At 45.5% G+C, this 12,744-nt stretch overlaps 1 protein-coding gene across 4 annotated transcripts in view; it reads left to right on the top strand.

The window, feature by feature from the left end:
- Positions 1–12,744, top strand: part of LOC144610978 (tight junction protein 1-like) — an 86,847-nt gene that overhangs the window by 71,033 nt on the left and 3,070 nt on the right. For all 4 annotated transcript variants that reach the window (XM_078430033.1, XM_078430029.1, XM_078430031.1 and 1 more), the window contains 6 exons: positions 3,749–4,636; positions 5,919–6,019; positions 7,838–8,056; positions 9,175–9,317; positions 11,341–11,797; positions 12,405–12,622. In XM_078430033.1, the coding sequence (XP_078286159.1) occupies positions 3,749–4,636; positions 5,919–6,019; positions 7,838–8,056; positions 9,175–9,317; positions 11,341–11,797; positions 12,405–12,622 (2,026 nt within the window). The remainder of the gene's footprint in view (positions 1–3,748; positions 4,637–5,918; positions 6,020–7,837; positions 8,057–9,174; positions 9,318–11,340; positions 11,798–12,404; positions 12,623–12,744) is intronic.

Here is a 12,744-nt window from a genome sequence, read left to right as displayed (position 1 = left end):
ATATTACACAGGCACTAACTGTATTAACATTTTAAGTATATTCTGAGTTTCCTTTCTAACAGCAGAATGTTATCCAAAGCATTAAATTTTAAAAGCTAATAAAAGTAGATCCAATCGAGAGTGACATTAGCCTCAGTCTCGCGGTGCATTAAGCAGTTTGAATAAGGGGTTTAGTTGGTTTGGCCTGTACCTTGACTGTTCTGCTTGTGCATCTTTCCTACAATTTCTTACTGCTGCACTTCATTGCAAGGCTCTCTGCTGGGCTGGCACCTGTACCGATTGTGCACTGCAAGTAGTATTGATGTGGCATGGGTGGAGGGCATTGCTCTCACGGCAGGCATCAGCATTGTTTTTGGACAATTTATTTTACTTAATCCTCACAGATCGGTTTTTAAATTAATATTCGTCTGGCTGTTAAATGCAATCAAGGGGTAGCTCTGAATTTAATTAGAGTATTGCAAGTTCAGCATTAGAGTATTGTAACTTCAGCAAGTTACACGTTTTCATAGAGTCATAGAGTCCTACAGCACAGAAAGAGGCCCTTCGGCCCATCGTGTCCGCGCCACCCGTTACCAAACACAGTCTAATTTTAATCCCATTTTCCCGCATTTGGACCGTAGCCCTGAATGTTGTAGCATTTCAAGTGCCCATCCAAATGCCTCTTAAACGTTGTGAGTGTTCCCGCCTCCACCACCACCCCAGGCAGTGAGTTCCAGACTCCAACCACCCTCTGGGCGAAAAAGTTCTTTCTCACATCCCCCCGAAACCTCCCTCCCCTTACCCTGTATCTATGTCCCCTCGTTGTTGTACCTTCCACCAGTGGAAGAAGTTCCCCGCTATCTACCTTATCTATGCCCCTCATGATCTTGTACACCTCGATCATGTCCCCTCTCAGCCTTCTCTGCTCCAGGGAAAACAACCCCAGTCTGTTCAGTCTCTCCTCATAGCCGAGGCCCTTCATCCCTGGCAGCATCCTGGTGAATCTCCTCTGCACCCTCTCCAAAGCTATCACATCCTTTCTATAATGTGGTGACCAGAACTGTACACAATACTCCAGCTGTGGCCTCACCAGTGTTCTGTACAATTCCATCATTACCCCCCTACTTTTATATTCGATGCCCCGGCTAATGAAGGCCAGTAACCCATATGCCTTTTTGACCACCCTGTCCACCTGTCCTGCTGCCTTCAAGGACTTGTGTACCTGCACTCCAAGGTCCCTCTGTACCCCTGTCTTCCCTAGGGTCCTTCCATTCATGGTGTAGTCCCTCTCCAAGGTATTTCTGCCAAAGTGCATCACCTCGCACTTTTCAGGATTAAATTCCATCTGCCACTGCTCCGCCCATCTGACCATCTCATCTATATCTTCCTGCAGCTTGCAGATCCCTTCCTCGCTATTCACCACCCCCCCCTACCTTTGTGTCATCTGCAAACTTGCTGATCATGCCCTGTACGTTGACATCCAGATCATTTATGTAGATTACAAACAGTAAGGGACCCAACACCGATCCCTGCAGCACCCCACTGGACACCGACCTCCAGTCACAGAAGCACCCTTCTACCATCACCCTCTGCCTTCTGTCACTAAGCCAGTTTTTTTATCCATTTTGCCAAGGTGCCCTGGATCCCATGGGCTCTTACCTTCTTGACTAGTCTCCTGTGTGGGACCTTGTCAAAAGCCTTACTGAAATCCATGTATACCACATCCACTGCACTACCCCCATCTACCTCCTTGGTCACCCCTTCAAAAAATTCAATCAAGTTAGTCAGACACGACCTTCCCTTAACAAAGCCATGTTGACTATCCTTAATTAACCCTCGATCCTCCAAGTGAAGACTGATTCTGTCCCTCAGAATCTTTTCTAGCAGCTTCCCCACCACCGATGTCAGACTCACCGGCCTGTAGTTCCCAGGTTTATCCCAGGTTAATGGCACCACATTAGCTATCCTCCAGTCCTCCGGTACATCCCCTGTTGCAAGAGTGGCTCTGAAAATTTGTGCCAGAACCCCCGCAATCTCCTCCCTTGCCTCTCTCAGCATCCTGGGATACATCTTGTAAGGGCCCGGAGACTTATCCACTTTTAAGCCTGCCAGAGCCTCCAGCACCGCCTCCCTGTCAATAGCAATATGCTCAAGAACATCACAACCCTCCTGCTCCATTTCTAAGTCCGCATCGCCCTCCTCCCTCGTAAAAACAGATGCAAAAAAAATCATTTAAAACATCTCCTACATCCTCTGGCTCCACACACAGCTTTCCACTATGGTCCCTGATGGGCCCCACTCTTTCCCTCGTTATCCTCTTACCCTTGATATACTTATAGAACACTTTGGGATTTTCTTTTATTTTGCCTGCTAGTGCTATCTCATGGCCCCTTTTTGATCTCCTAATTTCTTTTTTAAGAACCGCCCTACACCTTCTGTATTCCTCTAATGATGTCTGTGCCTTAAGTTCTTTATGCCTTCCAAAAGCCCCCCCTTTTTTTCGAATCAATCCTACTATATCGTTCGACATCCAAGGTTCTTTGGACCTTTCAAATGTAACCTTTCTATTTTTATCATCATAGAAGTTGTAGGCATTCTATGCTGTGGGGAGAAAGTTGTATTGTCCTGTAACAATTGCATTTATAATCCAGTTTTATACAGAAGCATTACTTTAATTGGAAAGAACGGTATAAATCATTGCATGAATTCAACTCATTACACTTGTGCTCAAAACATACAATCTTTCTGAGTCACTGTTAAATATTATATGTTTAAAGTTGTTGATCTATGATCGAGACTGGTATTTGAAACCTCCCATTTGGAGGACATCCTAGGAGACAAAGTGCGGGTGGTGCAGCCATCAGTGCAAGGCCTCTGCATGGTGCTGAGATGGCAGCATGGTTGTTCGTGTTCCCATGAGTGGATGGCCACAGTTTAGACAGGAAAGTTAGTTGTGAAGGGGCCAGCTTCCTCTTCAGTAACGATGCCTGTAATTCACCAACGTGATGTGAATTCCTGCAGGTAACATGTTGGATGGTTGTTTAGTCTAATAATTGTGGCTGGGATAACATTTTCACTTGGGTTTTTATGTAATGACTTCAATTATAGTCAGCTTGAAGCAATCATCAACTTTAAAGTGAAAAGCAAAACAGATGGTCTGTAAAGGTAAGTGACAATTTATTCTCCCCCACAAGCAGGCTTGGCTCGTTATAACTAGTGACCAGGCAGAACTTTGGGTGGGCCAGATATCAACTAGAGGTTTGAAACCTGCCATCCTTTCTGCTGCAGATTCGATGCCATTCACTGCTCCAGCTAGGTGCAGGTCAGGCATAATCTGCCTCTTTGGCAGCTGATATTTTATGTCATTTTCCATTTTGAATGCCTCAGCTATTTGTTTCCACTCGGAAACCCGCATCCCAGCTGATCAGCTGATTTCAATCTAGTAATTCCTCTGCATCTTAAAACATTTCTGTGTTGCCCAGTGAGTTTACCAGCCCCATTTTAAAATGTACAATTGAAGTAAAATACAATTTTAAAATAAAAATACAAATATTGGAATTAAGGAAGGAGTCACAGGGGACCTGTCCTCCTGTGAACAGATGTTAGTGATGTCTATGCCATCCACAGTTGAATGGCAGGTTTTGTCCAAAGATCTGAATCCACATTGTTTATCCTGTGGCAGGTGGTGGGACTGATGTGTACTCCAAACCTTTGTGTTGTTTCTTCACATGAGTGTACCCTGCTACAGAGTTTCTCTCTTGTTGTGTAGATGTACAAGAAGGACTCGCACAACGATGAAAATCTAGGGCACAATTACGAGATGAGACAGCCAATAGACAACCACTCTGCACTGCGGTCTGAGAGAGCGAGGCCAAGTCATGAACCACCTCAGCAGGAGCAGCTGCACAGGGGATATGAGCAGCAGCAGCACTTTGAGGAGCAACCTTACAGGCATGAATCACAAGCAAAATATCAACCGCTTCCTCCTAGTTATGGTTCTGTTTTGCATTATGATGAAAACCCACCTGGTTACAACGACAAATGGCCACATTACCATGAAAAGCACACTCCCTACTATGAGGACCAGGATCCACGGGACTATGAGCCAAACCACCAGGAACAGCACCCAGACCGTGCCTACCCACCACAACACGATGAGCCATCGCCACCTTCAGGCCATGAGAGCAGAATGCCACGTTATGATAAGCCACTTAAAAATTACAAGCCACCACAGCCGCAGTTCACTGATCCACTCCTGCACGGCTATGACCCTCGGTCTCGGTATGAGCGAGGTCCACAGGCTTTCCACCCGCCAGCGTCCACATTTCCAGAACCTCAGCAGCAGTATTTTGATCCCCAGGTCCGGCCCTATGAGCAGGGCCCACCTCAAGGCTACAACTCTCTCCCCCGCCAGTTGGAGCTGGTCCATAACACGGACGTCTCCTTCCCCCCTCCTCCTCCCCCCCACAGTAAACCTGTCGACACCCTGCATTCGGTGGGTAAAACACAGCCTCCCCCATCTGCAAAGCAACAGGTGGAGGAAGATGTGGATCCAGCAATGAAGCCCCAGTCAGTGCTCACCCGGGTCAAACTCTTTGAAAGCAAGAAAACTACTTCAATGAAGACCAAGGACCCAGCTGAAATAATACCAGTAAGGGTAGGTTCATCTTTTAAAACTTAGTTTTACGCAGTAATAAGTTTATACAATGCTTTGGTGGGTGTCTTGATATAAAGCATCATTTTAGAATTTTAATATAATCTGAATGTTTGCACCAATTTCTACGCTGCTTGGATTTACCCCCAATATTGGTGCCGGGCTTCAGGATGAGGGAAGGTTGTTAGCGTAACTGATCTCCCAGGTGCTGTGTCAGACGAGGCACACACTTGTGCTAATTCTAAAACTTTCAGTTGGTTACATTTTGATTTGCTGATCACTCCGTGTTTTTCTGGGAAAGTCATTTTAATTAATCTGCATTTGCAGTTGTCACGTGCCTTTAAGTATGACTTTCCACACATGTTTTTGTACAAAACCTGGTTTTACTGGTCAAGTGAAATTTACAGTCTTTTTTGTCATATCTGTTGTTTTGACTGTCCTAATTTTAGTGTTGCAATTTAGAGAGGTACAGTATAAAATGGTTCACAAATGCTTAAAGAAGGAACTGTAAGTGCTGGTTTACAAAAAAATGTGCTGGAGCTGCATGAAATGGTTGTCTTTCTATTTTACTAAACTGACACATCTACTTCTAATGTAGGAAGGAACTGCAGTTCCTTTCTAAACATTAGAAGTAGATGGACACAAAATGCTGAAGTAACTCAGCAGGACAGGCAGCATCTCTGGATAGAAGGGATGGGTGACATTTCGGGACAAGACCATTCTTCAGACCAAAGATCCGAACCATCTCCCATTCCTTCTCTCCAGAGATGCTGTCTATTCTGCTGAGTCACACCAGCATTACTTCTAATGTTTTCTGCCTAGTCACATCTTTTGGCTAAAACATTTAAAAACAAACCTAATTAAGTTTACTTTTAACCAGAAAGGCTCATTATTTGATTAGGGCCATATCCATTCTGAAAACAAGTTATTCTGCTATTTGAGCCATGTCCCCAAGAGTGGTGTCAGAGCCACTGCCTGCAAAGGAGATTTATCACATTAGTGAAAAGAAGACCATTTTCGACTGTCTTCTTGTTTGGCTGAATCATAGTTGCTGTTGTACAATTTCAATTAATTTCAGCTGTTGAATTGTGATATATAGGTTGCCAACCAGCACGCCCCGCAAGAGTTAAGGTGGTTAAAGCCATCCTGTCCAAATATATATTTCTCAATCTTATACATGAGACTGTGGCTTGACTTTTGAGGACAATAAATGGATTGTTGCTTTGGTTTTACTGAAAATGTGATTCCGGAGATGTTGACGACTATGTAACTTGTCTTCTTTCAGTCTCCTGAAGTAGCTCCTAAGCCTGTGTTATCTCCTGCTATTGCTTCCAAGCCAATCTTTCAGTCAGCACCAGAGCAAGAAAAGCCTCCACATTTGTACAGGTACTGCCGTTGTATTCAACTTTTGTTCAATTATGTTATCTTGCTGAAAGGACAGGAATGATTTGATTCATTACTTTTGGCCTTGGTACAGTGCTTTTGTATATAATCCTCCTATTTTTGGATTCTCTGTCCCTGCATCTGATGTCCTCGCATTGATTTGTCCATGGGTGTACAGCGACCGTGTAAATGCTGCCTGAATGGAACTGGAGGTTCTGCAAATGCTTTGTGGTTGATCAAAACGCCAACATTCAGATGTTAAAACAAGATGGCGTTCCCGGTTGGGAGGTCTCTGCCAAAACGGCAGCTGATTGCTGTGACCTGCTGGAGCTGCTTTGACCCGATTTGAAAATATCAGCATTGAAATATACATTAATTTCACATTTGGAGCTCCGCACAGCTTCATTAGCGGCCTGTGAAGTCGGCTGTGGGAATGGGTCTGCCGGCTTTGGCCAGGCCCAAGTTCCACAAGGGGCAAATTCAATCCGCCGATCGGCAAGGAGGTCCCGATGAGGTGGAGATCGGCCTCCTCAGCCGGACTGGGCTCTACATTTTTGTGGGGGGGGGGATTCTGGGGGGATTTCACGTGTACTCTCGTAATATTGACCAATTAAAGGAGGTGCCACACCACCAGTTGCCAGGAAATCGGTGGTGCACCTGTACTAATTGTATGGAATGAAATGTCTAACACTAAGGAATGGAACTGGGAGCAGTCAGTTCATCCCCTTGTGCCAGACAAGGCTATCTTTTACCTTGGCACCACTTTCCCACGCTGAGCCCATAGCTGGTGTTCGTCTCATATCCCAAATATGTCAACCTCTGCCTCTAATTTACTCAATGGCTCCACCTTCAATGCTCAAGGAGAGAATCGCAAAGGTTTGTTGTCCTCTGGGTGAAGACATATCTACTCCATCCTGAAGGACTGCCCCATCACGCTGTGACTATGACACCTGATTACGTATGCTGCAGCGAAAAGAAACATCAACTCAGCACCTGCCGGGTCAAACCCTGCAAGAATTTTGTATGTTTCAATAAAATCGCCCCTCATTGTACTAAACTCAGTATCAGACTGGTCCGCTCAATCTGTCCTTGTAGGCTAGTTGGCCATGACCACCCCTCAACACACTCCTGCAACTTCTAAGTATTAATCTCGTGAACTTGCATTGTTTAATTGAAATAAGATGTCTTTACTCTTGTGCAAATCGTCTTGCAATGAATGCCTTCAGAATTTTTGTTAAACTTTCATTGATTTGTGCACAAGGAGACCGTCTCTAAAAACCAAGAACTTACTATCTTCTGTTAAGAAATGAATAGGTCAGCTTAACCCTAGAGTTTTATTCTTCAGGCTAATTATGAATATTGCAATTAAAGGTTGGCTCTGAGTTGTGTTCTACAGAGTTTGGTTATAGTGGCACAGTGGTAGAGTTTCGGCCTCACAATGCCAGAGGCACAGGTTCGATCCTGACCTCGGGAGCTGTCTTTGTGGAAATTACACATTTTCTCTTTGAATGCATGGGTTTTCTCCAGGTGCTCCAGTCTCCTCACACATCCCAAAGACCAAGTTTGGAGGTTAATTGGCCTCTGTAAATAGTATTAAGGGAGTGGATGGGAAAGTGGAATAACATAGAACGAGTGATCGTCGGTCAGTTTGGATTCGGTGGGACGAAGGCCTTGTTTCCACTGTATCTCTAAACAAATCTAAATGTACATGCTGGTTTAGGCTGAGCATAAATGCAAATTCTTTGTTATTTTGACCTGGGATCATCTGCTGTTAATATATTCTCACTGAATCCTTCAGTAACTGATGTTATTTGCCTGCAGGATCCCTGAGCCTCAAATTAAGATTCCTGAAGAAACTTTACGATCAAACAATTATAGCGCAGATGAAGATGAGGAAGATTATCGGAAGCAATTGTCTTATTTTGGCCGCAGAAACGTTGATCTGAAGCCTGTAACACAACTCCCTCCCAGCAGCTTCCCAGAGCCATCTAAGTCATCTGACTTTTTGCATCAGCCCAACTACCCCGGTTACCTGTCCAGGTAAGCACCAGCTGGACACGCTGAGGTTGAAATGATTGAGGGATTCCTGAGATCTACAGTGACTGGAGATGCAGTTGGGATAGTTTGACCAGGGTAAAGATGCCACAGACATGTGCATCCACAGACATGTGATGCCACCGACATGTGCATCCACAGACAAGTGCATCCTTCACTGTGGTTGTGGACTATCCTGTGTAGATAATAAAATACAACCTGAATCTTGAATGTTTGAAAGAATCAACATCAAAGCAAGTAAAGATGTCAATTGCAATGCTATCAAGCATTATTTATTGTCCAAAAAGTGGGAATACAATTTATACCCGAGCTGTCATTCTAAAGTTAGGTAAAGTAAATGATTACTTCAGTAATGGTGGAGAAACCTCACCAATCATCTTGTACTGTGGTTTTACCTCGGCACTGAATCCTGTTACCACCAGGGTGGATATATGAATGAGGTGAGAGTAACTCCCTGCGACATCAAGATTACATTTGATGCTGTGTGCATCAAGGAACCCTGTTAAAAGTGAAATTATTTAGCATTATAGTGAAATTGGAGTCCTCCCTTGCAATGAGAACAAATCCCTGTGTTTGTTGGTCAGCCATCCTGACCCATTGCTCAGCATCTTGCTGAAACTTCAAAACTCAATCATTTTTGCCACAAGGGATGACCCATGCTTGAATGCAGCATGACCTCAACAACATCCAGGTGTAAGCTGATGAGTGGCAGTTAGTCCTTCAGGCTTAAACGTTCCAGGAAGAGAGTGCAGACAGCTACTCTGAACATTCAGTGGTGTTCCTGATTTCAACGAGCTGAGACGCTGGGCCCAGATTCTCGACTGGACTTAATGTGCTGAGATCCCGTGGAGCCATTCTCATGACGTTCTAAGCAGGATCGTGCATCTTGCTGGGGCGTTGTTTTTTTTGTATCGACTCAGTTCTAAAGTGTTTCACATGCCTCAGTGGGTGCATTTTGTGTAGGGCCATGAGCATTTCTGTTGTACTCATGCCAGAGTCCAATCTCACAGCTGCACCAGGCTGCATTGAGGCATGTTTTTGATATTTGATATTTGTTTGATGTGTGGCATGTTCTTTTCTAAGAGATGTACTGTTATTCCCAGGAACACACCGGCGGACTTTGACCACGTGATCAAGCCCGACCCCACTGAGAAGAGATATGATTCTGGGTCCCAGCTGCCTGGCTTTCAGTCCCGTTACGGACCGCCACTGCAACCTGTGCACCCCAAGGTGTCTCCATCTGAAGGTAGGTTTGTGGCTTCCATTATGTGTTGGGTCTGTACCTCAAGGTACCAGTACAGTAAATTATTGCTGCCTTTTTACTTACTGCCTTTGGAACAATGTGTATCCACAGAATTAATTAACTTAACAGTTGTAATTACAAATCCACCCTCAAGTTTGTTTGTTGTTTCAACAAAAGATATGTTACCATACTTGGGGAAGAGCAAACTAACTGGACCCTTTGTATCCCGACCATCTTACAGCCAGCGAACTGAGGATGAGAAGGCCCTTTGCTGTGAGCACCAGCTGTGTACAAATCACAGCAGTGAGAATGCTTCTGAGATGTTGGGTTAGCGGTGTAAAGACGAGGGCACCACGGAGATTGTGGGAAATACTGCATAAATACACTTTTTCTGTAGCATGGATCCAGGGACATATATAATGAGGCTCCTGACTCGTTAATCTATTTTGATCTTGGTTTGAGGGCAAGTATTGGTCTGACACCAGGAGAAATGATGCTGGAACCTCTGTCGAGCTGGGATGGCTTTTGTTCAATGTTTTAGAAACTTAGAAAATAGGTGCAGGAGTAGGCCATTCGGCCCTTTCAGCCAGCACAGCCATTCAATATGATCATGGCTGATCATCCAAAATCAGTACCCCATTCTGGCCGTTTCCTCATATCCCTTGATTCCCCTCGCCCTCAGTGCTAAATCTGACTCTTTTGTGAATATGGTAACATATCTTTTGTGAAAGGCCAGCCATTCCAGCTGTGGTCTCAGTGCGATGAGCAGCTTGGATGGCGAGCGTATTGACTTGCTCTCTTCTGACAGCATCAATTGCCAGTTTCATAAGATGGTCAGACTCTGCATGATTTTACTTTAGGCGTAAACGTGGGTGGTGCAGATGGGGCGTCTTGGTGGGCATGGGCAAGTCGGGCCGAAGGGCCACTCTCCATGACTGCGACTGTGTGAACATCCAGATCGAGCTACTGAGAGCTGCTATTTCTGGATTCTGTCTAAAAATGTACGAGCCACTGCCGTAAGGCTCACTGGCTTGTAGTTAATTGGTTTACCCTGCTGCCCTTAAATAAAGGAATAACATTAGCCATCCTCTAGTCTTCTGACACTTTAACTGTGGCTACTGAAGATGCAAACATCTGTATCATGGCCCCAACAATCTCCTTTTTGCCCCTGTAGCAACCTGGAGCAGATTTCATCCCATCCTGTGGATTTATCAACCCTGTGTCCCATTGCATGCAACCTTCCTCCTTCATACTGACCTGCTCATGTTATCCACGCTTGGTTAGTTTACCAACTAACTATATTCACCATAGCAAAGGATATAAATAATACTAGCTACCCAACTAATTAAATAGTATTATTTATATCCTTCGCTATGGTGAATATAGTTAATTGGTTAACTAACTATTATTATTGCTATCTATCGACTCGTATTATTGATATCCTTTGCTCTGGTGAACACTGATCCATTGTGTGCCTGGCTCCACACACCAACCACCCCCTCGTCCCCTACCTCTTACTCCCGACATTCTTGCAGTCTTGGGATAACCAAGAGTTTTTCATGCTCCCTTTTCCCCTCCTAATTTCTTTAAATTCTCTCCTCTACTCTCTATTGGAGACTCCCTCAATCTCTACCTCCACCTGCCGTATGTTTCACTCACTCACTGAGCGACTGCTTGTACTTTATCCTTGCAATAAAATGTTTGAATAAAAGCAAAGTATATCTTTTGGTTGTTAGTTGTGTGGCTCGAATATAAATGAAAAATTGGCTCATGACTTTGATAAAAGTTGGTCTCATTCACTCAGCACGAAGTGGGGCAATCTGGTGTGTTGGTGAAACGCCCTGATTGGGCCGGGATGTACTGGTTTGTTACACGTGAGGAACAGGCACTTCAGTCAGCTGCTTATGTCGCTGTTCTGTAGCCTGCAGAGAGTTAGCATAAGCGTGACAGGCAGAATGGTCTCCTGTGCATGATCGCTTTGATCCTTCATGAGCTGCGGTTAACTCTTATTTGCTCTTCTTTGCAGTGAGCTCGATGCCGCAGGATATGCCCAGTGTCCTACAACTGAAGCCGGAAATGCCTCCAAGCAAATCCCAGGCTCTGAGGCCCACTGCTCGAGAGGAACCCACTCACTCCAATGTTTACCGTCCGAAAACCTACCCTGTGTCTGAAAGAGCCCCTGTGAACGGGATGGAGCAGCCCCAGAGGCCACCTGCCACAGCGTACAACCGCTTCACCCCAAAGCCCTACACAAGTGCCGCACGGCCCTTTGAACGGAAATTTGAGAGCCCAAAGTTTGATCACAACCTCCTGCCGAGTGATCCTCCACTACAGCTGAAGCCGGAGCCGCTGGGGAAAGCTCACGGCTCTCCACAGCCCATTGACTTCGACAGTGGCACCGACACATTCCCCAGGCCATCTGACCACAGGCCGAAATATCAGGCAAACAACATCCATCCTGTCCCTAAAGCTGTCCCTATCAGGTAAGTGGCTTCAATTAACATGAAGCATTGAATGATCTCGAGTGTTTGAACGTTGTCATGGAACCTCAGTTTTGCTGCAGAGCCTATAATCGAAGTGTCAGATCATCAGGTGGATTCTGTTGTTGAAACAGTTGAGCTCTCCCACACTAGACCAGGGCTAAACGAGCACTGAAACAAATGGTCATCAGTTTTAGAACATTGAACAGCACAGCACAGGAATGTCCCACTATGTCCGTGTCGACCATGGTGCCAAGTTCACCGACCATCCTCGTTCACGGCCTTTCTAAGTATCTTTTTTATCCCTCTCCTTTTTTGTCGGACTGAGTGAGGATGAGAATTCCCCTGGATCCTGCCCTATCCTTTTGTTGATTTGGTCTTCCTGTTGGTCCTGTGGCCTGTGGTACAGAGTGAGCAGGTAACCCTACATCCACATGTAACGTGCTGTAACGGTGAGGATTCAGGGGTGAGAGAAGTGATTCATACTTCAGGGCATTGTGTGTCATTGCAGTAGGGACAGTGAGTCTTCTGTCTGTACATGGCGGTGTGGGGTGTGTATGTGTATCTGTGGCCTGGTGCCATGTGGATTGATGCCCTTGTTCTCTCTCAGTCCCAGTGCGCTGGAGGATGACGAGGATGATGATGGCCACACGGTGGTGGCGACTGCCCGTGGCATCTTTGACAGCAACGGAGGGGTGCTGAGCTCCGTGGAGACCGGCGTCAGCATCATCATCCCAAAGGGAGCCATTTCTGAGGGAGTGGAGCAGGAAATCTACTTCAAGGTCTGCAGGGACAACAGCATCCTCCCACCTCTGGACAAGGAGAAAGGTTCGCATCACCTCCCGCGCGCAAATGTTCATTTAGCGTTTCATTAGTGTCCTGCCTTGAGCGATGTGAATTAACTCGTCACCACCGAGCTTGCTGTGCCATCACGGGCTCTGGGGTACTTG

The sequence above is a fragment of the Rhinoraja longicauda genome, chromosome 38 (assembly GCF_053455715.1).
Source record: "Rhinoraja longicauda isolate Sanriku21f chromosome 38, sRhiLon1.1, whole genome shotgun sequence".
NCBI classification, from domain to species: Eukaryota; Metazoa; Chordata; class Chondrichthyes; order Rajiformes; family Arhynchobatidae; genus Rhinoraja; species Rhinoraja longicauda.
This window is presented reverse-complemented; position numbering and strand designations above follow the sequence as displayed.